General features: G+C 31.7%; 2 protein-coding genes across 3 annotated transcripts in view; one reads left to right on the top strand and one right to left on the bottom strand.

Moving 5' to 3' along the window:
- Window positions 1–19,965, top strand: part of LOC119667792 (sodium- and chloride-dependent GABA transporter 1-like) — a 347,748-nt gene extending 327,783 nt beyond the window's left edge. For both annotated transcript variants that reach the window (XM_038077110.1, XM_038077111.1), the window contains 4 exons: window positions 1,564–1,795; window positions 17,676–17,821; window positions 17,914–18,050; window positions 18,111–19,965. In XM_038077110.1, the coding sequence (XP_037933038.1) occupies window positions 1,564–1,795; window positions 17,676–17,821; window positions 17,914–18,050; window positions 18,111–19,854 (2,259 nt within the window). In that variant the 3' untranslated portion in view covers window positions 19,855–19,965. The remainder of the gene's footprint in view (window positions 1–1,563; window positions 1,796–17,675; window positions 17,822–17,913; window positions 18,051–18,110) is intronic.
- LOC119667799 lies at window positions 4,120–5,365 on the bottom strand. The gene is made up of 2 exons (XM_038077122.1): window positions 5,022–5,365; window positions 4,120–4,745 (listed from the first exon to the last, which is right to left on the bottom strand). The coding sequence occupies exons 1-2, from the start codon at window positions 5,238–5,240 to the stop codon at window positions 4,176–4,178; spliced, it is 789 nt and encodes a 262-aa protein (XP_037933050.1). The 5' UTR covers window positions 5,241–5,365; the 3' UTR covers window positions 4,120–4,175.
- Window positions 19,966–24,444: the final 4,479 nt, after the last annotated feature.

Genomic DNA, 24,444 nt, shown 5'->3' with positions numbered 1-24,444 from the left:
TTCAGATAAAGGAATAACCACAAGTCACAATGTGTTTAGGCAGTTAAGTGATTTGTCATAATGGTTTCAAAGAACCAATACAGTTTGAGATGGTTCACAATCGTAGTGCAGAGACTAAGAAATGCGTGCCCATAATCTATAAACCAGGTGTATGCTTTTGTGAAATTTGATGTTATATACGTTAAATAGACTATTTCGTTTCAGTATTACTTTAATTGTTAACAAGTTATATATAAATATATTATAAATAGAATCCTGAGGAATTATTTAGTTTTAGATTTTTTTTGTGGTGGAAACAACGTTCTGTGAAATTTTTTTTTTTGGTGGGATTGCTCAGTGTTCTGTCAATCATTTAGACTGAAAATCATGTTTAACTATTTAATAACATAACCATCATTGATTTTGAAGTGAAGTGCTCAGTTGCTAATGTTATATCTCCTTGGCTTGATTGCTAATTCCAGATTAAATCATGGCTTTATTTCTTTGTAAAAATCGATCTTATTTATTTGTAATTATGTAGATGACAATTCAATGATTCTTGTTGACCTTAACGAAATTGTATGTACTACAGAATAATGAGACATAATGACAGATTCAATTTCATGTCTTCCTATTGAATATGTTTGGATACTAAAAAGTCAGTAAGTGTTTTCATATCCGTGGACTGACCAATAAGTTTGCTGTCCGAAGAGAATGCTGAGGGATGACAGCTTTGATTGCAGCTAGCAACTGTATTCTTTTAGGAAAAACTAGATCTCTAAAATATCGTTGTTTATTTTTATGTTTTATTCTAGTTATATTTTATACCTTTAATATATATTAATTTATTACTTGAGGTATATATAAGTCTTGTTTCTCATACGATAGAGTGCATAAAATTGATTTAAAATTAAAAATAAGTTGGTAAATAAATACCCTTGCATGTAATTAAAAAAAAATATAACAATAAATAAGTTATAATATTTAATAAATTGAATTTCAATGCCCAAAATTTTTTTCTCGTTACAATCGATTTTAATTAAGTTTAAATATTTAAAACAACATTATTTTTAAATTTAATATAAATTCATTGCAAAAAAATTGTAGGTAGCTACATTAATACAAAGAAGAAAACTCCTAAAATTTTCAACAACTTTATTTTTTATAAATTTATTATTTTGTTTAGTCAATGAAGAAATCATTCATCTTAAGTAGCGAAGTATCGAAGATGCCTTGAAGGCACTTTTTATAATTAATTTTGCCAATATTTCTGTCAAATCAAATTAACATTTGGATGGTATACAGTATAATAAAATCTAGTGGGGATAAAAATTGAATTGAAAAAAAACCAAACAAATACTAAAAAAAGTTTTACCATTTTGAAGTATTTAGGCACACGGTTTTTCTTAATAATTTTTAAATTGCACTAAACTGGGGCTTTCGATTAGATACTATTTAAGTTGGTCTTATATTAGTAACAAATTTAAATTTAATTATTTATATCTATAATTATTTATATATTTTTAAAATTGTATAATTTAAAGCTATAAATAATTTTATAACAATTTTTATTTTCTCTTTTAGACGAAATGTTCCGTATTTCGAGGGCTTGTGCTGTGCATTTGCCTAAATATTACTTACGCCAACATAGTACGCTTCCCTAGGGAATTGGATAGATACAGTTCAGCGTATCTGATACCATATGTTTTGTTATTGTTTCTAGTCGGTCTTCCTATTATACTATTGGAAGTATCAGTTGGACAGTTTTTGGGACAAGGTGCGGCGCACACATGGAGAGCATCTCCTATATTTAAGGGTAAGTTAATAGAATTTATTATATTTAATGAGGAATTGATATAGTCAAATTCCTTGTATAGAAAAATAGATAAAAAAGAGAAAATAAATATTTTTAATTAGTAAAAATATGTATATTAACTTCACATATAAACTAATTTCATAATTGAAGTTAACATTTTTGTGTGACTTGTTTTTGTTTTAAAAGTAAAAGTTATGGTTTTTAATGTAAAAAATTGTGATTCTTGAACTTATTTCATTAATATACTATTTCTGTTGGAAGATCGACAAAAGACAAAAGAATAGAGTTAACCGATATAGCTTACGTTTCGCGATATCTACGTTTAAAGTAGTAAACTTTTTACATTGATTACACACTAAAAATATACATGTTATTTATCGTCAACTAGTATGTTCTATTTATATATTGCTTGCACAAAGCATGCAAAGCTATAAATCGATAAAGTATGCCATGCCTGACTAATAATTTTGCTTACATATCACGGAATCCCAAAAAATCATATTAAACTTATCAGTAATTGAATGAAGAATTGAGTTGACAAGGGTGATTAAAGCTGCAATACCATTTGTCTTCTTTATTTTCGATCCTATATAATTTATATACAACTGTTTTTTCAATTGAGAACAGAAACACATTATCTTTGTTTGTTGATGATTCTTTCGTAATACATCACAATTAAAGTGCGAAGTTCATCACAAAATATTTGCAAGTATATGGATCAGAAAATGTCATATTTTAAATAATGGAGAATTTAAGTACAGGGAATACCGAAACTATATTTACCATCGGGAAAGGAATTCAGTGCCCAAGAGCACTACTTTAAACAACTCATGCATTGAGTGCAAACCCAAAGTAAGAATACTTAATCAGTTGGATTAACTTTTGACAAAATATTTTTATGGAATGTGCATAAAAGAAATAACTACATGCAATTTAAAACCTGGAACGTTTTTGTCGCTATGTGGGACGAAAATAGTAATTAAAAACGGAATCTTAATATATGAAAATCACTACAGTAATTATGCAAAGCTTTCTTTATGGTAGCGTAGCGTTTGGCAAACTGATAACGACAACGTTAAGCAAATTTCGATCGTATCCAAATAGAACTCTAAACATATTAGTGAAGGACTCTTGGTATGTAAGCAACTCGGATAAATTCCTTGTGTATATCCCTTAAAATAGTTGTATTTACTGCAATCCTGTGCTTACCTGGTAAATGTGCCAAGAATTCTTATATATTTTTCTCTGGCTATTGTTTGTATTTTTAAGAAAGATAGTCGGTGTCTTTGGATACTACCAAAAATTTTTCAAGGCTTTTGATCTCTAACTAAGTTCGATCTCATAAGAGCGGAAGGATAAAGAAAATAATTAATGCCCTTTTCTTTTTTTGCTTAATAGAAGAAAAATTGGTTCATGACGTCTGGCCATGTCCTTTGTAATTAAAACATATGGTATATGAAATCTAATCATATTAGTTATTGTTTACTTTTACTTAATTGTAGTATGTATATTTCAGTTTGAGTGCTTTTTCATTTCGAAAAAAAAAAAAAAAAAAAAAAAGAAAAAGGCTTTTCTATAGATTCACAATGAACCTATCAAAATTCAACATTTCATAATTAAGTATAGATAAGTATAGATATTTAATATAGTTTTTGAGACAACTTGTTATGAAACTTAGATCTTATTGGTATGCTACAAGCATTCGTACCATAATTTTATTACACTGCTTATTATAATTTGCTTGTGGCCAAAATTGGAAAGCTCTTATTTTATACTTTCACTGCTTCTTTATCGTTTAATTTATACTCTTCTTTATTTGGGTTTGGACAGTTGTATCTTCTTTTCAAGTTCATTGAAAATTAGAAGGAAAATAATTTCCTTCTAACTATTTAAGTAACAGAACTTAAATTTGATATACACTTAAAAACTGCGTTATGTAGTTAAAAAATCCATAGTATTCAGTTTTTTCATTACGCTGTACTCACACCTAATGCTTCGTGAATCGTGTCGATTCGTAAATAGATTTAATTTCTCTCTAGTTCATAATTCAATCGAAAAAAAAACCTTATGACGTGCATATTCTTACAGTAGATATTTTTGTAAAATATTTTTAGTAGTGATAGCTAAATTTTTATTTGGTACTAACATTGAAAAAGTAAACTTGAAAAAAAAACTCCACCTAAAAGTATACTACGAAATTTTATTTAAAAATTTTATCTTTAGCTGTATTTGACAAGTTTACTTGAAACCACAGCATAATTTCAGCTGAAACTGTTAAATGCTTTTATCCGGATTAAATATAAATAAATAAATAGTATGTGGCTTTTTATTACTGATAATACATATACACATTTATTTATGAAATATCAGAAAAATTAATTTATCCGAAAAATATGCGCCTTAAAATAGGTATATGATCAATTTTATTCCGTATTACAGCGCAAGTCAGTTGTATTCTTTTCCTGCATATGTAACCTAATATAGCGACCAAGAGCAAAGTAATGTGTGCACTGTAGTTTTTATTAAAAATTTGTGTTATCATGGATTCTCTTTTTTGTTGTTTGGGTAAGTGTTCTGTATAGAACAGTAGGTAGCTGAGACGAAGGAGTTCCGGTACCTCAACATAAACAGAGGGACAATTAAATTTCATATCAATGATGCGCTTTAAATACTCAAATTTCATAATACACTCACATAGTCCAACTACTCTAAAGATAGGGCCACAGCTTGATTTTCCCCAACCAGCCATACGGGGAATTTTACTCAATGCAATGCGTATTTTATCTGTTAGATAAATTTCTTTCATAGAGTTCTTATACAATTTAAAACCTTTGCAGAGTAGCTTGTACATAGTATCTGGATTACAGCTATAAAATGCATATTTGGTACCATAAGTAGCGCGTCTAGTTTCGTAAAGAATGGTATCTTCAGAATTGCAGTCATGATTTACCTTAAAAATATATGATGGCACAACTATTTCATTGCTGTGTTGTACATCTGCCAAAAATTCCAAAAATTTTTGATCCCTAACTATGCTTTCTAATCGTGGTGAATGATTAGCAATAATTACCCAGTATATGAGAAGTATTACATTCTTCTCATAAAGTAAGTAATTATATTCTTCAGCATATGAAAGCAAGATAAATAGTTTAGGCGTTTCACTTATTAAAAATAATAAATGCTCCTGGCTTGTAACGAATTTTGGCAGATATGGCATAACGTTTACCTTTGCGTTGAAACTGTTTGCTGCGGTAACGAACAGGGTCCATTTCGCATCACACGCAAATGGATCTTGTGTCAAAACGTGCGTCATTTCTTTGAATTTCTTTAAGAATTGAACTGGAGTATCCGTTTCCCCATCCGGTATTCCTATTTTACACACTCCACTCTCGAAAAGTCTCTTCTCCAACTCTTTGAAAAATGTGTAGTCATCTTCTTCAGACATAATTATTTATTCGCTAAATTGCAAATGAAAACCATTACAGAATCTTGCTTAATATAATTAATGATTGCTGTTGTTAAGAAAATTAAGGTGACTGGTATAGAAAAATACGTGGATATGAAATAAAAAGTTTTTAGAGTGACAAATAATATTTGTTAATAACAATTCTTATTTTAAAATTTTTATTAACTAAACTTGGCATACTTTGTATTTTAATTCATTTCAAACTGATGTGACCGAACATAAAAAGTAATATCAATCCTACTAACATCAAGAGAAAAATTAATTTTTGCATTATATCTCTAAAATCTAGACTAGAGGTAAAATTATAATGGCTGCATTATTCTACTATTAATCGAACAATGGAACCTCACACAGCAATAGTTATACATATAATATTAATTAGTTAGTTCAATTTTTCCAGATATTTGAATAATAAGTATTAGAGACGGTAAAATTTATTTCTTAAAATTGACATTATTACTAAAAACAAATCATTAACAATTTCTCAAAATTGTTTTTTTTTTATTCTGTAATTTTATTAAATTAGCAGTTATTTAAAGCCGCCTTCTATTTAATTATGTAAAGGTCAGTTGTTTTTCCAATTGAAATTTTTTAAATTTATATACATTTCGTGCGATAAATTGCTTTTCAAATTTTTCGCATAAAACAATAAAAACAAAAGAAAAACTAGATTTACCCTTACAAGTGAAAGCTCGAGAACATCCCCAATTCCATATGTGCTTTCACTGAAAGCTTGCATTCGATTCTCATTGCTTGCGAATGCATCCTCCCCAGTGCAGCATACTTTCACTATTTTACACTGCATTTCGTTTACGGTGTACCAACCTCCGCCCATTTTGGATGAGCTTATTTTGCATTTCATATCCTTTCAAATGCTTTTAGTTTGAATTTATAATTCTTATGTGCAATTTTGGCATTCTTGTAACATAAATAGAAGTTCCAAATGCACTATAAATGGGCGTTCTGAACTTCCACTGATATAGGCGGTTGGTCACATCCCGTTATAAAATTGTGTCGCAAAACTTAAATGGCAAAAAGCAAACTTTCGTCATCAAAAAATGAAATAAAAATATTGCAGTACGACACACTTACCTCAAGAAAAACAAAATCTCATCATCAGGGAAAATGCATGCAAAATCATCATATCAGGGATGCAAAAGACCTCAAATTCAAAATGCCAAAAACTTACCTCAAGTGTGTGTCACCGTTTGTGAAATACGAATTCTTCTCTGATGTTGCAGTACATACCAATGCGAATGTTGGGGCTAGTGGCGCGCCTGGATAGGATGCTTGGCGGTGATGGGTTTTCATCATCTCCTCATCGCACCATGTCTCATCCCTCCCTCAATTCCTATGGAGTACGCTACGTTCGAGATGATACAAAAATAACCATAGACGTTTGAGAGACCAATTCTAAAAACTAAATAAATACGACCAAACAGCGAACAAAATACAAAATGGCAATGAATAAAACTACTACTAAAATACTAGAAAAATGAATAAAACAGGCAAAAATATGAAATAAATAATATAAATTGAATAAAACAGCTGGACAGTTCTCCGGTGATCGCCCTTTTTGCATAAATAATAATTATATTTTATTTATTTCAGTTTTAACTATATTAAAACTAGATTTATTTCTATTTAATATATATTTATAATATGAATATGTTATAATAATATAGCTTAAAACACATATATAGGATGGAATTTGAAGAAATGGTTTTTTAAATTTTTGTTATAATATTATAACATAACTACCAAGGAGATTATTACTTACTAAATAATTTTATGTACTGTTGTTAGTTAAATTAACACCATTCTATTGTCTTTAGGATTCCTGCTTGCATGTCTAATTAGCTAAACAAACTGTGATGGAAAGGATCTGTTGGTTATTAAGTAACTATAGTTATCACGTTATATATTAGTGCAATAACTACTATAAAAGAATTTGTCATGACTATGTACATGCATATAGATCGGGTTGTCCTAGTCATCTTAATTTAAATTTATATAAAAGTATTTAGCATAGATATATTAAGGTGCATACATTTTTTAAGAAAACATTTTCGAGACAGTCATGAATAACGATACCATTTTGAAATTTTTTAAGAATATATAAGGTATAAGGTATATTGACTTATATCACTATATTACATAGTGAATTTTTAATGTGGAGAGCAAGTAACAAGTTCTGCTTTCTTCTAACTGCATTTTCCCATTTTAAATAAACTCAATTTTTATACATAAATATAAAAATAATAAAATACGATATCCCAAAAAAATATGTCATCTTAAAATTACGTCTGGTACTATGTAATTTTAACAAAGAGTGACTTAGTTAACTTGGCTAGTTGAATGTTTATCACAATCAAAAGCCTATGAATTAAAGATCAATAGGAGTATAACAAGATACTGTCGCAATAACTTTTTCTTTATTGTAAAACGGATGGTCATGCTAGTCACGGCAGTAGAGCATTCCCTTTTTCTTCGCATTGTGAATACATCGAGATTGAATATCAACTATGGCTTTCTGCCTTTTATATTGAGGCAGATATTACTTCAAGAACGCTATTACAACAGTACAACACAGTTCCTAATGGGTCTCTAATTGAAATTACCGGAGATAAAAGACGCTTCGCATATACAATTAGAACTCTCCTAGCCCAATTAAGGTTTGGATATAAGTGTTACGTGTTAAATAGTTACTTGTCGCTCATATATAGGCCTATTCCCAACATGTGGTCGAACTGTAGCTATACTTCTCATAATGTCACCCTGTATATTTAAAATACCTTAATCCTTATAATATTCAATAAGCACTTTAACTTATTGAATATTGCTTATTGGTTATAGATTAAGCACTTGAAACTTACTCTATATAAAGCAGAATTAGGTTTGACGAGAATCAAAGAATAGTTTTTATTGATTGATTACTTTCTTTATTGTTTCAATTTCTTTTATACAATTTTTGTGCAATAATTTTATTAATATAATTAGTATAATTAACCTCAGCAACAAATTAATTGGAACACTGTTAATAATGCAAAATGCAACGTTGCATATTTCACCGTTGCTCCAGTTAAGTTGTTGCCTCAGCTTAACATAAATATTCAAAATAAATTATTTCACAATTGCTAAATTGCTTAAAATATAAATTGAATGACACAATTTAACAATGTGAAATAATTTATTTATTACTTAATTTCTACCTTAACATTCTCCCCTCCGTTGAGTAGTATAATAATAACTCAACTACTTATACTTCCACAACGAGCTGTTGCCGTCTTGGGGTAGGTTGTGGATATGCTGTGGACTCAGATTGAGGTGAATCATCTTTTCGTCGGGTTTGTTTACACTTCTTCATAGATTTGTATATTATGTAAGTGCACACAATGTCAGCAGTAAAATAGTTCCCACGTAACTAATTATATGGTGTGGTTGAGAAACTGGTTCGGCCTTAACTGCAAACTTATCCATAGCCTTTAACCTTTGATGTAACATGGATAGTTCTTTCAGTTGTGTCTCAAGATGATCGTCAGCCTTGTTGATGATTGTTTTTATTTCATTTGGTGTAGTTATGGATGCAAGCTGTTCTACATGAACAAATGATGAATGAACTACAGATGGCAACGAGTAATGACCTTGAATTGTAACTAGATTGTTTCTTATTGTACATTCTGGTCGTAAAGTTAGAATGCCCGATCCTTCTATTGTGACTTGATTTAATTGTGTTCCGCAAACAGATGACATCTCAGTTTTATTCACTGTAGCATATATCCATTGATTTGTTTGTTCCATTTTCGTCCAAACCATCTTATTGGATAACTGTGTTAATCTGCAGCTTGTTGTGGTTCGATTATTAAATAATTCTATCTCACACGTATGAGTTTCTGAGTATCTGCCTAGTTTTATATGCTTTCTAGAACAAATATACACCGCCTTGTTCGGAATTTGACAATTATCTAGCTCATTTTCTCGCAGGGGAATGTATTGATCTCGAAATGTGTTTACTGCTATAAACGAGACATCACTTTTGATTGTTAAAATGGTGTTGTTTATAACTGTTGGTATAGGTAATATTCTGAATAGTTCCATGTCATAGGAATCTATAAGTGGTACCTTAATAACAAATATGATTTGTTCCTTAGTTACTGCTCCAGATATTTCCATTATTCTGTAGAGTTGAACTAAATCATCTTGATTAACCGGAAATCGTCGAGATGGCGGAATATGACTTCTTATATGCTTAATCTCATTTTTTAGTTGTTGAGGTGATAACAATAGAGGACTTATTTTTCCGTGATGAGAGTCAATTAAAACATTTATAATTTCCGCTTGTATTCTTTGCAAATTAGCACCCATCAGTGTCAATTGTATTGCAATTGATATGAATATCTGCGTAATTTTAATTTGTTCGGTTTCATTGTCGATTCGATTTAGTACTTGGCTAATTTGATCTTGAAGTTGACCAAGTTGACTATTAACAGTTTCTTCATCACGTTTAAGTATATTTAATGTTGAATCTATTATGGAGGTTTGATTCTGCAGCAATCTAGCTAGGTGGTTATCATCTTCCTTTAGCTGATTTATTGTTTGTGACATATCCTCTGCGTAATTTGAGTCCAGAACCCCAAATAAAGCCTTTGCCACATTTCCAACGAGGTTTATGGCTCCTCGTTTATCTCGTCTGTTGTTTAATAAAATCTTCTCCTGTAGGATATCATCTCTTGTATGCTCAAACGTACCTACGAGCGTGTGACAAGCCGAACCCTGCTGTAGTTTGATGCACAATTTATCTAGTGCAGAAATTCCATTAACGAATGTGTTATATTGGGTCTGTACCGGAGCTAATTCATAATAAACAACCATTTTCCATTCACCTGTTACCATCTGAACAGTGCCCATATTTTCGAAGTAGAGACCAATACTTGAATTAAGCTGTGTTGTGGTTACAGGATTGCCCAATATAATTGGCAGAAAGAATAGTGTGAGAATGATTGCGAATAATGTTGTTTGTTGGGGCAACTTTATTTTCTTTGATGGAACTACCAAAGTATCTTCCTGGCTTATGTTTGAATGATGTTTTCGTTTTTCGTCTTTCTCTTCATCTTCTCGAAACAGTGGAGCAAGCCGATGAATAGGCCGTTTACAAATTCCTGCAACTGTCTTCACTTCCACTACTCGTACCATGCCATCATCGCCTCGAAACACTTTCGTAACCCGACCTAAGGGCCAGTTGAGTGGTGCTGTATTGTCTTCTTTAATTATGACCATCGTGTTTTCTTTGACATTGTTAACAGGAACCTTCCATTTATGTCGCTGTTGTAGTTCTGTTAAGTACTCAGCGTTCCATCTTTTCCAAAATTCCAGTCTCAAATGAGAAACCAATTTCCACCTGGTAAGTAGGTTGTGATTTGTCCCATGAACATTGGTGTCTATAGGTGCAGTGAGTGGTTCACCAATTAGGAAGTGACCTGGTGTCAATGCGGCAAGATCGTTTGGATCTGATGACATTGGTGTTAATGGTCTTGAGTTCAATATTGCTTCAATTTCCACAATGATCGTTTCCAACTCTTCATAGGTTAATGAAGCTGTTGATGTACTTCGAACTAAATGATATTTAGCTGATTTAACAGCTGCCTTCCAAAGACCCCCGAAATGTGGAGTTCGAGGTGGAATGAATTTAAATGTGATTAATTTATCACTGTATGTTTGAACTATTTTATTTTGAACAGAAGTTCTACGTAGCAGTTCGGATAATTCATTTAATTTATTGTTCGCACCAACAAAATTTGTAGCATTGTCACAATGCAGCGTTTTGCAATGTCCTCGTCGAGCTATGAACCTCTTCAGTGCACCAATAAATGCATCAGAAGTTAAGTCGCTCACCACTTCTAAATGGACTGCTTTTGTGGCAAAACAACAAAACACTGCTACATAAACCTTGTGTGGTCTTTTTCCTCTGATTTTGTAGTGAACCCAAAATGGTCCACAAAAATCTACTCCTGCATTGTAGAATGGCCTTGAAGGTTGAACTCTAGCTGGTGGTAGCTGACCCATTATTTGTTGAAATGTGATTGGTCTGCTTCTTGTGCAGCGGACACAATGTTGAACCGTTGATCGAGCCATTATCTTTCCCTTGATGGGCCAAAATTGAAGTCGGATTTGTGACAATAATGCTTGTGCACCACAATGCATGTTTTTTCTATGAACATCAACGAAAACACTTTTCACAATTGGATCATTATATGGCAATACCATTGGATGTTTGGTATCATAAGCTATAAGTGATGATGAAAGTCGACCTCCGACTCTTAGAATTCCGTTACTTTCTAAGAATGGACTTAAACTAGAGAGAGAACTAGTTTTGTGCACTGTTCCATTTGAGTGTAATTGCTGCAATTCTTCCCTGAAATCGCTTTGTTGTATTATACGAATGATTACTTGTAATGATGAGTTCAACTCGTCTGGACTTAATATTAAAGAGGTAGTGTGCCTGTTGTCTTTGCCTTTGGAGTATTTTACAAATCGTAGTGCGTATGCAATGATTCGTTGCAATCTTGCAAACGAGTTTCTATAATTGATCTTATAGATGAAATCTTCAGTAATGCTGGTGATTGCTGAAGTTACGATTGAAGGTTGTGTTGAGCGTTGCATTTCAAGCGCCCTTCTTTTGGTTTCAGAATGATCAGTTATAAGATGTTTCTGAGCAATTGGACCTGGCCATGATGATTCGCTTCCATATAAAAACAGTGGTCCAAAAAACCACATGTGACTGGAATGTAATTCCGTAGGTTGTAAACCCCTTGATAGGTGATCTGCTGGATTTAATTTGGACCTTACATGACGCCATTGGCTTGCATTAGATATTTCATGAATTCGTGCTACTCTATGTGCTACAAATGTTTGAAAAATATTTGAGTTAGAGTTGATCCAGTATAATACAACTTGTGAGTCTGTCCATAAAAAAGATTTGTGGTTATCGTATGCAAGATCTTGTTTAACCTTCGCTAACAGTTGGGCTCCCAGAAGTGCTGCACACAATTCTAATCGTGGAATTGTTTGCCTTTTTAATGGCGCTACTCTTGATTTTGAGCAAAGTAGCCGTACTATGATTGTACCTGTTTTTAGAATTGCTCTTACATAGATTGCTGCTCCATATGCCTTTTCAGATGCATCTACAAAACAATGTAATTGAATATCTAATGGAATTTCATGGTTAAAAACATGTCTCGGAATGATCATATTATTAATTTCTTGCAGTCTTGACCGAAACTTAACCCATTCGGCTTCATATTCATGAGGTAATGGATCATCCCAGGTCGTCTTTAATTCCCAAATTCGTTGAACAAATATTTTTGCTGTGACTATGATTGGTGCTACCAATCCTAATGGGTCATAAACTCTTGCTAAGTCTGAAGCTACTGAACGCTTAGTAAAAGTTGTACATGGTGTTATACTTGTTGTTATGCACAAATTATCAAGCTGTGGTGTCCAAATCATTCCCAAAGTCTTAGCTGTTTTGAACGAACAAGTAGAAATATCCCAACAGACTTCTTGATCATGTGGTGAAATGTTTTGTAGCAATTGTGGGTGATTAGCGCACCATTTTCTTGGCTTAAAACCATATGATTTCAAAATGTTAATTAGTTGTTCTTGAATCACCTTAGCCTCTATCAGACTGTTAGAACCACATAATCCATCATCGACATAGAAATCTCTTCGTAGGGTCTCTGCTCCAAATGGATAAGTACCAGAACTTTCTCTTGCTAAAGTTTGTAAACATTTGGTAGCTAAGTATGGAGCTGATCGAGTCCCATATGTCACAGTTTTTAGTTTATAAAATCGTAGCGGCTCTTGTGGATTATTTCTCCAAATGATTAATTGTAGCATTTGATCTTCTGGGTGAATAAGTATTTGCCTATACATTTTCTCAATGTCCGTTGTGAAAGCGTATCTTGGAATTCTGAATCGTAATAATATTGAGAATAGATCGCTCTGTACCACAGGACCAGTATGCATAATGTCATTCAATGATCGACCTGATGAAGTTTTACTAGATGCATCAAACACAACACGTAATTTTGTCGTGGTGCTATCTGGTTTTATCACGCAATGATGAGGAATGAAATAATGTGAGGCCATGATGTCATCAGGTTGAATTTCTTCCATGTGACCGAGATCTTTATACTCAGTCATAAACTGCACGTATTGAGCCCTTAATGCTTCATTTTTTGACAGCCGTCGTTCAAGAGAGAAAAATCTGCGTTGTGCAATTTCACTAGAGGATCCTAATGTTGATACACTGTCAATAAGTGGCAATTTCACAATAAATCTGCCTTCTTTAGTACGTTTCAAGTTTTCCACAAAATGAGTTTCACATAATTTTTCTTGATCAGACAGTAGTTTTGAATTTTGTGCTGATTCTTCAAGATCCCAAAATCGGACGAGAAGATTATTTAGCGAATCTTCTTCTTCGCTAAACATACAACAGACTGTGTCACCTTTTGCTGTTTCTGATAGTTTGCCACTTACAACCCATCCAAGAGTAGTATTCTGGAGTATTGGTTTGTCGACTCCCAATTGGATTTGCCCTGACGTTAAGAGATGTGGATAAAATTCAGCTCCTAATAATACGTCTATTTTTTGTGGCTCATTGAAGTTAGGATCAGCTAATGTAATATTTTTTGGAATGTTCCATGAACTGATATTGACACATTGTGTTGGTTGTGGAGCAATAATATGTGGTAACACAAATGCTTCTAAATTTGTATTGAAATTGCTATTCATTGATTTAAAGACAGTGCTGATTCTTTGACGAGCACCCTTTGTGGTGTTACCAACTCCATTTATACGCATTGATGTTGCTTTTGGAGTTATTCCTAGTCGATGAGCTACCCTCTCGGTCATTAAATTAACTTGAGAACCTGAGTCTAATAATGCTCTACATTGAATTTCTTGGCCGTTATGTGCCAATAATCTTATAGTTGCTGTTCCTAAGAATACATATTGCTGTTCATTGTGCTTTCTTGCAATAGTTAATGATGCTTGATGATCAACGCTTAAACCTGTGCTTACATTGCGTTGAGTATTGTTCGACTTTGGTATTGTTGTATGTTTTTCAGTGCCATTAACCCATGAGTTTACATGTAGTAAAGAGTTGTGTTTTTGATTACATTTGATACAATTGCCTGATTTACAGTTGTATGCTATATGACCTGGTCGCAAACAGTTACGACATAAGTTTTGTTTTTTAACAAATTGTAGTCGTTCAAAAGTATTTGCTTGTAAGAACCCTTTGCATTGGTATATTTGATGTAAATCTTGCTTACAATATATGCATGATTGCCTGGTTGATTTGTTGATTGTTGCGGTATTACATACCTTTACGTTATTATTGGTAGTACTCTTTTGGCCGATTGCTTCCAGAGTTTGAAAACGTGTTTCAATGAAACTTAGAAACCCTGTCATTGATTGTAATTCCTTTGGCCTTGCCAATGATTGCTCATACAACGTATGTGTAGTTGCATCCAGCTTCTTTGTTAATAAATGAAGGAGGAGTGGATCCCAATGAACTGTTTGAACATTTAAGTTATTTAATGCCAACAAACATTCATGTATGACATCATGTAGTGACTTTAGAGACATTGCAGTGCCAGAGCATTGAGGTTGTCCGAGCAGCCGTTGTATTAACATGGTTGTTAATATCCTCTTATTCCTGTATCTCTCCTGAAGTATCTTCCATGCTACGTCGTAACTATCATTGGTAGTTGGCAGATGTCTGATGAGCCTCTCTGCTTCTCCTGATAAATTATTTTTTAAAAACCACATCTTTTGTACCTTGGGTAGTGATTGGTTGTCTACCATTTGAGAGAACATATCATAAAATTGTGTCCATTTAAGATAATCTCCGTCAAATCGCGGTATAGACACCTTCGGTAATTGGATTGGATTGTTAGTTACCTCTGTTGTAACTACATGTGGTTGTTTTGTTATTATCAGCTCAGAAATTGAAATCAAAGTTTGTTGTATTAATTCCTCTAATTGTTGATAATCGTCTATATTGTAACCAATTGATAGTGGGTCACTAGCGATTTCCCATATATTAAAATTGAGTTCCTCAATTTCTTGCCACAACTTGTTGATTTTTATTTTGTATATTTCCAACGCAGTAAACGTGTTTGATCCCAAATCTCCTTGGACCTTCTCCAATAGTCGTTTTAATGATATTTTCATTCCCATTTGCTTGTTAATGAGACATGAAATTTCTGTTTGTTTAGATACTTGCGACTTCTTGCTGAGATTTGCTTCATCACTGAACTCCTGTAGTTGCTGAGTGAATCGAGCAATGTAACATTCTGCTAAGTCTTTAGTTTTTAAATAATCCTCATTAGTAAAATATTCATGAGTGGTTTCGACATCTGACAACTCTCTGATACGGTTGTCATTTTCTTCAAATTCAGACCATATATTAGTTAAACGCCTTTTACGTTCTTCAAAGTAAGCTTTATTCAATTTCCTTTCTTTTGGATCCTTTTTGAAATTCGAAATCAATTTCTGGATTAATTGACCCAGTTGTTGCTGTTCGAGAATTAACCCCTCAAAAGTTTCCATATTTGTTTCCAGCAAATCAGGTACCTTGGTGCTTGTAATGTGTTCGCAGCTCACACTGTTGTGCTCTTGCTGTTTTATTGAAAGCTCACACTTGTTGTGCTTTTGCCTTTTATCTGCTTGAAGCTCACACTGTTGTGCTCTTGCTTCGACGCCTTAATGAAGTAGTATGTGATCGTGATCTTTGGTCACGTCCTTGATTTACGTCCTTGATCTACGTCGATCACGTCGGGGTCACCAAATTTTATGTATATTTTAAATACCTTAATCCTTATAATAGTCAATAAGTACTTTAACTTATTGAATATTGCTTATTGGTTATAGATTAAGCACTTGAAACTTACTCTATATAAAGCAGAATTAGGTTTTTAGACGAGAATCAAAGAATAGTTTTTATTGATTGATTACTTTCTTTATTGTTTCAATTTCTTTTATACAATTTTTGTGCAATAATTTTATTAATAATAATTATACCTCAGCAACAAATTAATTGGAACACTGTTAATAATGCAAAATGCAACGTTGCATATTTCACCGTTGCTCCAGTTAAGTTGTTGCCTCAGCTTAACATAAATATTCAAAATAAATTATTTCACAATTGCTAAATTGCTTAAAATATAAATTGAATGACACAATTTAACAATGTGAAATAATTTATTTATTACTTAATTTCTACCTTAACACACCCATTCTTGTTTCATACTTAAATGCACACACTAATTTAATCCTCACTGATGTTTAAATTCGTCCCAATAAAATGGTAATATTCCTTCACATCAATTTAGGCTGGGTTTAATATTGTCACCTATAACTTCCTGCATTGCTATTTTTTACCTGATTACTTTTGCTATCCTAACTAATGTTCAAGTTTTGTCATTCTTATATGTGCTTGCGTTGTAAGTTCCGCTTCTTTGCGACAACAACAAACGCAATAACAATAGTTAACGAGGTTGCGAATATTCAAAATATGGAATTCAACAAAATAGTCTCTTTTTCTAATCTATTTTTCTTATATGTGCCCTAATTTCATTTATATCAATAGTGTTGTAGTTTACTGTTCAAAAAAACCTTTTTATGAAATATAATAAGTTTCTATTAAAATATAATAGTCACTTTCGTCTGGAAAATTTGACGTTAAATTAAAACTTATATTCACAAAATATTGGTCTTGCCCGTGCGAGTAGATTTACGTTCCTAGATTAGGTTCTATACATAAGAAAGAACAAATCATGCAACAAATAATGCCTCCACGAAAAGAATAGTATTGAAATTTAACAATTAAAAATAAAAATATAATTAATTATTAATTCAATTATTCTACAGCTGGTTTATGATTTCGTTCTAATATATATAAACACAGCAAATAAAATTGTTAATAAAAACTTTCATAGCAAAAGTAACAAAACTTCAGAAAAATATGCGAACAAAAAAGTCAAGTACGGCTTTGGATCAGTTCGTTAAGGTGCGCTGATTCTGAGCTTCACATTTGGCAGGACCCGAGTTCGAATCCTGGTACTTGCAGTCTCAAACAAAAAAAAAAATTATTATTTACGAATAATTAAATACAAGAATTATTTCGAAGACCACTGATGATGGGTATTTGGCAATACTCGAAACAGCTGTATGGTTAGCCAAAAATTCAATTAATTAAAATAATAAAATATAAAATTTTTGTTGTTGTAGTTCACTACTGTTCGAAAAAACCTCTTTATCAACAATTTTTTAAATAATTATGTAGGCAATATACATAATAAATATCTAGTTTTATTATAAAATAATTAATCTCCAACTTTTTTTCAGGCGCATGCATAATAAGCCGCTTTGCATCGTGGCTATCAACAGTATGGGTTTCATTACAGGCAGTACTGGCAGTGGCCTACATTGGCATGTTTTTCGTCAGTTCGATGCCATTTAAGCAGTGCGGTGGCAATGTTAAACTTGAAATGGTAACTACTCATAAAAATTATAAATAAAGAAAAAAATAATATTGCATATTGATCCTTTTAAATTGTTCCTCTATCTCTCTGTCGCTTTTTAGGATGGCTATACTGTAGTTGGAAACAGTGGTCAGGAATGTTTGCAAAAAACGTTTCTAACACCATTTTGGGAGAATCCGCTCTATTTTGGCTTGTTAACCATTGGTTTAATATTTATTTGGTTTATTGTGATGCTGTGGTAAGATATGAGTTAAGTTATCTATTTTCACAATTTAACACCTTTCTTTTTTACTTATAGCACACATAATAGTAAAGTATTGCGGCGCAGTCTTTTCTTCTTCGGCGTCATTGGATTTTTTATGCTGTGCTGCTTGGCTGGTTGGGAAGTAAATAATTCATTAAATCGCTCTTACTTTCCGCAGTTGTGGCCCTTCGATTCTACCTTACTGCTTGAGAGTAATATTTGGTTTAATGCTTTGATGCAAGTATTATTCTCCATTAACTGTGGATTCGGCGCTCTCCCAATGCTTACTGGCAAGTTCTTGTACAAGGGCGATGCGGTGCGCACATCTATAGTCTATCTCTGTTTTAATTTACTGGTCAATGCTATTGCCGTTACATTATTTATGGTACAATTTGATCTATCCGCAAACAGTGGCTCCATTATTGATGAACTAAAGCCTTTAACATCTATCTATGATCGTGTACTCTACGATAGACCAACCACTGATATCTTGGTAAAATTAATACCTTCACTCATATTTGGTTTAGTGCTGATCGCTGCTTTGGTCTCGATTACTGTGGCCATTTATACATCGACACGTTTAGTGCCGCGTCATCCTAACTATGTTATATGTTTGGTTGCACTTGTTGTGTGCATCATATCATTAGCAGCACCGAGATTTATGATTGCCAGAATTCTTGATACACGCATAGTAGGCACAATGGTTATAACAGCTCTAATATTCGAACTAATAGCAACCACTTGGATTTATGGCGCAAAGAATATATATACTGATTTGGAATTCTCTATTGGTCGACCAATTTTTAAGGGCTGGATGGTGTTATGGTGTATTAGTCCTGCCATATTAACTGGTTTACTAGTTTGGTGGTGTTCAGATGATGATCAATATGATTTGCTAGCTGAATATATGCCACGTTGGGCACCAATACTGTTTGTATTGGCTATAATATTTTTCATTGCGGGCATACAGATTTTCCGTCAAGTAGAGTATAATTTCTTTGGAATGATATGTGAAGCTTCAAAATCAGCTAAAGAATGGGGACCTGCTGATCCATTAGCGAGACATGCTTGGAAGCAGTGGCGTTCAGTTTGTCAAGATACCGGACAACGTGATTTTACATTAAGACGTCGTGGCACACGTGATTATACACATTCCATCAAAAAAGGTCAGTACTCCTCGTCTAGTAAATATGTACCAGGCCAAATAACACAGCCGAATTGGAAATCATCTACACCAGGCAATAGTTCACCGAACTACAGTGGCTCCATGTTTGGAGATTCGGCAATTGAGGAAGATATTAGTGTTGAGAAATTTCCGGGTATTTCACAGCAATTTGTGCCATTTCAAGCCAATGATGGCAAGCCTTTGAGACTATCACATCGTCAACGTATGCAGCAGTCACGTTCACATATGGGACAGCAACAACATCGCTCACAGCCAGAAGAACTACAACATGGTTCTGTAGAAAATGTAGGAGAGAAACATAGGGAAATTGTTTATATTAGACGTATGTCCGGAGAAGGACAACATGCAACACGTATTGAAATAACACCATCAAATGAGAACATAACATACGCTAATGGTGGCGTACGCAACCCACTTGGTCGATCTAATGGTTCAATCGGTAACGGTCTGAGTCGTTCATCTTCCAATTCTAATTGCATGGAACATAATCGAAATTCAGCTGTAAGCGTTGTCGGCCACAAATTGCCACCGCAAACAGAAGTCAGCAGTGGAGATCACATTTGCTGGCGAAAATTCTCTGTCAATCCAGCAGAATATTCAACCGAATTGTGATTTATTACAATATTTTTTTTTTTTTTGAATGCGCCCAAAATATTAGTACGTAGAAATACAAACATACACAGGAAAAGACTTTTTGTACCCAAGAGAAATTAATTAATAAAATAATGGAAAGATATATAAATAAAATATACATATATGTATGATATATTAAATAGTTTTAAGTTAAAATATCATTCCATTAGGAATTTATTGCATATATCGTTTTGCAAACTTTATATTAAAAATATGTTGCCTATAACTAAATTAATTAATATTTTAATATTTCATAAACATGTGTTATGGAACTTTTTTTAAAGTGTATATATAGTCGTGTAGCTTTAATTCAATCCAAATTTGATATCATTGAATAAATATTAATAAGTAATCGAATAAATATATATACTTATATAAATACTTAAGAGCAAATTATAAGCATTTAAATAAATATTTTAAGATATCCAGTTAGAGTTAAAGTTAAAATAAATTGGTTTAATAATACTAAAAATACTTGTGTAATTTATGAATAAAATTTTAATTAAAATAAAATTATTAAGCGGAAAATAAACTTATGTAAATATTTATGTACAATACATATAACATGTATGGTTGAATCTAATCAGAATTATAGAATTATATTTTTATATATTTATAAGAAATGTATGCAACGAAAACTTTAAAATTATCAAAAATAAAATTAAATGCGAAACAAAAAATTATTTTTTTTTAAATTTTATTTTTTTTGTTAATATTCAAATTAAAAGGTTTTTTATTTTAAATTTTGAATTTAAATTTTTTGTTTTATTTTTTAACTTCGATTTTTTAATTCCGATCTCATATTAAATCTTTATCAAGATATATTGTATGTTCTGAAAGTTCATTAATGGTAGATAATAAGACTTCAAAACACGTGTCAAGAGTTTACCCTGCACAGATCCATGAACGAAAAAAGTACGTAAGTGGGCATCTCATATTGGATGAAAAATAGAACTTTATATTGTAGCTGTAATACTATAATTTATAGATGAAGTTGAAGTGAATTCGAGAATTATTTTAAGTCTATAAAAGAGACACAATAGATCTCAATTTACCAGGGCAAATTCCGCCAATATATAATAATAATAAATAATTTTTATTTATTTTATTTTATTTTAATTTAATTTAATTTAATTTAATTTAATTTTATTTTATTTTATACAATGATTTTGTTGTAATTATTTACCATATATGAATTTTATGTTTCCTTTATTATTAAATAGCCGTATGTTTAATTTCATATAATCTGCAGAGTTAAACCTTTTATTTAATGTTCTTTTGAATGTTTAATGATAATAGCCTTAAGTATATTAAAAATGCGATTAAAATATGATTCATGATGTAGAATACAGCTATAGTATCATGAGTCAAACCAATGAAAAAAATATTTTCCATAGATATATAATTAATAAAGTGTAAATAATAAGGAACAGCAACTGCATATCAATATGATTTATTTTATTTTAGTTAATTTTTTCACTTTCAACACAATTCGATTTAACTATTATTTTTTAATTTTTAAGAATCATGTTCAAAAATCAATCTCAAAATTATCTCCAAGATGAAAGCAGTTTTTAGACAAAACTAAAAAAATAATCAACTGAGAAACAAAAACAACGTATAGTAGTTTCACAGAGGTAAAACATATTATATAGATGCACATAGATAATATGTACAGACATCGTATTTAAAAAATTTTATTTAGTGCGGGTGGAGTTTCCTTTCGTATCCAAATAGTATATGAACGCCGTTTTGTTATTACAAACCCGATCATAAAAATCTTTGTTTAAAAACCAGCCTAGACTGGTTAATCTTTGTTTAAGAAATTATTTTTTAAAGGTTTACGTTTCGGATGTTGGCCATACCAATTCGTTCGTAGGTTTCATAGTGGGATGTTTAGATATTGCAGCGCCTAAGATTTGCCAAGAAAGTGTTCAGTTGTTTCTTTGTCCATTTCTTGAAGTTCTGCATTTCTGGATGAAATAAACATAGAACACAAGTTTTTGAGAGATCTTTTTATGATTTTAATCTTTGTTGTTATTATAAATTTTAGAAGTTCTTAAAAAACTTAATGAGAAGAAAATACGAAAAATTGTATGAAGTGGAAAATATAGGATAATTTTAATTATAAAAATTGGTATACAATTTTGAAATGATGATATCAATACGTGATAATTATATTTAGAATAAAACAAATGTATCAATGGAGTATATTTTAGGTGGAAGAGTTGAAGTTTAATTATATATTACAAACAGTAAGATTTATTATATTTCAAGTTGAGTTAACGACTACTCTTTCTATCTCCAGAAACAACTGAACTTTTATTTTTGGAATGGTCAGGACTGGTAAGATTAAAACTTTCCACTTTAGAAGTCTATGAACTAATAATTTTGGCTAATATCTCAAACGTAGATCTTAAAAAATGAGCTAAATTATCAACCACGTAGATTGGTTTCAAATCTTAGAATGTTATGGTTGCGTGTGTGGTAAGAAAATGGTATTTAGTAGCTATTTCGATGGAAGACAAACGCTTGTTGCTTCGGAAACCAATGAATCAACTGGTATCGAAATTTTTGATTAATTTCATAATAAGCTAAGTAAGTGATTATAGTTGGAAATTTGCGCCGCTTCTGAGAAAATCATCGATCAAGACAATTGGATGACATTGTGAAAATAATTAATTGCAATGAGAACTCCTAGAAGATCATAATAAGGGTCATAATAAGTGTTGTTGGAATTTCAAGTATTAGATTCTTTTGCTCTTCAGTAAACTTATGATGAAAAATGCTTGTTTTGTACAAATGATTAAACTTGTAGAAAATTCTTTGTTATAAGTTTCAGCAGAAGAGCTAAGAATTATTAAAATTTTTAGTGAGAAATCATCGATTACACAGCAGTGTTGGTATTGTAAAAATAATTAATTGTAATAAGAAGTTTCGAAAGAACAGAAGGATCACAGAAGGATCATTATTTTTAGGATCACAATTTTTATCAAGATTCTTTTTATCTACGACAATCTTTCAATAGTAAAATAATCCATTGAAACCTAATGACATCGTAAAAATAACATACTAGTACAATAAGTTTTGAAAGAATCGGAAAATCATTAATACATGGACTGGTTACTGCGTAGGATACTCAATAAAACAGCAACTTTATTGCAAAATTTAACTTCATTCATCAATGTAGTTTGTTTAAATAATGATACTACCAGTGTAGCGCTTCTCAACCTTTTTAATACCCCACTTGTAGATTGCTTCATCTCAAATGGCCCTAAACTTTGCTTCAGTTTCCGCGATGACTTTTCATCGAAGACAAATCTCTTTTCTTAGAACATTTTTTTGCGAACACATTTTTATATGTGGCGAATACGGTGTGTGCAGAAGAAATTTCTATTTTAATGTATAATTTGTGCAATTTGGCATTGGTAGCTAACAACTTGTGACACAGGGTTTTGTCTTGGTAAAAGAGAACTATTTTATTCTTCATATGGGGCTGTTGTTTCGTTATTTTATTTCTTCAGATAGTTTGATATTTTTCAAGGTATCGGATAAATAAAATTCTCCCCGTATTTCACAATGTGGACGTCATATTCTTGCTGGTAATCTGAACCGTTTTTGGTAACATAGGGTGAGATTCGCTAGTTGCTGCACATTCTATTGACTGCTGATTCGACTCTGGTGTGATGTGGTTTCGGCTGTTACACTTATCGATGGAAAGAGACGATTTCATCATGCCTTAACAGTTCCAAACAGAACTTAGAATCATCCACACGTTGTTGTTTTTGGTCAAGTGTCAGCAAACACAGCACTCACTTCGGAAAGAGCTTTTTAATAGACTTGTAATTCCTTTAATCTGTGTTGAAATTTTTTTGATTCATCAAACGTTCGCCAACAATTTTAGTTTCCAAAGAGAACGTACAGCTATTATAGGTTTTTCACATTGATAAAATCGAAAAAAATTCATTTCTTATTTCTTCATATGAACGAGAATATATTTTAACGATGGTTATGTAGAACTTGTCAATGATATAAATATTTTTAAGAATATCAGAATAAGTTACTCCGCATATTAAATATGTAAATTAGTTTTGATAGTAAAATGAGTATGATTCAAGCCGTCAGAAATATATAGCATTATAAACATATATATACATAAGAACTTAAATCTGCACATCTACAAACAAAAATATATGAAGGACATGGTCTAAAAATTGTTTCCAAAAGTAGCGAATCATGAAAATATAACTTTAAACATATTAAAACATCGATAGTAAAAGAAGTTAAGTATTTTAAAATGTCCCAACACAAAAGGGTCTAAATGTATATACTTAATTTCAACAATGTAAGAGTATAATTTATATACCAATTTGAAGAACTAATTAATTGCAGTAAGTACTCCTCAATTCAGCACATCTAGTAGCTCTGCAATAGTTTTTAGCTGACGAAAATGGTATTAAGAAGTTCTTACTTGTGTCCAGATGTGGTATTCTTTCAGTTACCCATATATGTGTTCAAGTATTTAGTGAATATATTAGTATTTAAGGTAGTTTGTATTGTCAACTTACA

Source organism: Teleopsis dalmanni, chromosome 1 (assembly GCF_002237135.1).
Source record: "Teleopsis dalmanni isolate 2A chromosome 1, ASM223713v2, whole genome shotgun sequence".
In the NCBI taxonomy this organism is placed as follows: Eukaryota; Metazoa; Arthropoda; class Insecta; order Diptera; family Diopsidae; genus Teleopsis; species Teleopsis dalmanni.
This window is presented reverse-complemented; position numbering and strand designations above follow the sequence as displayed.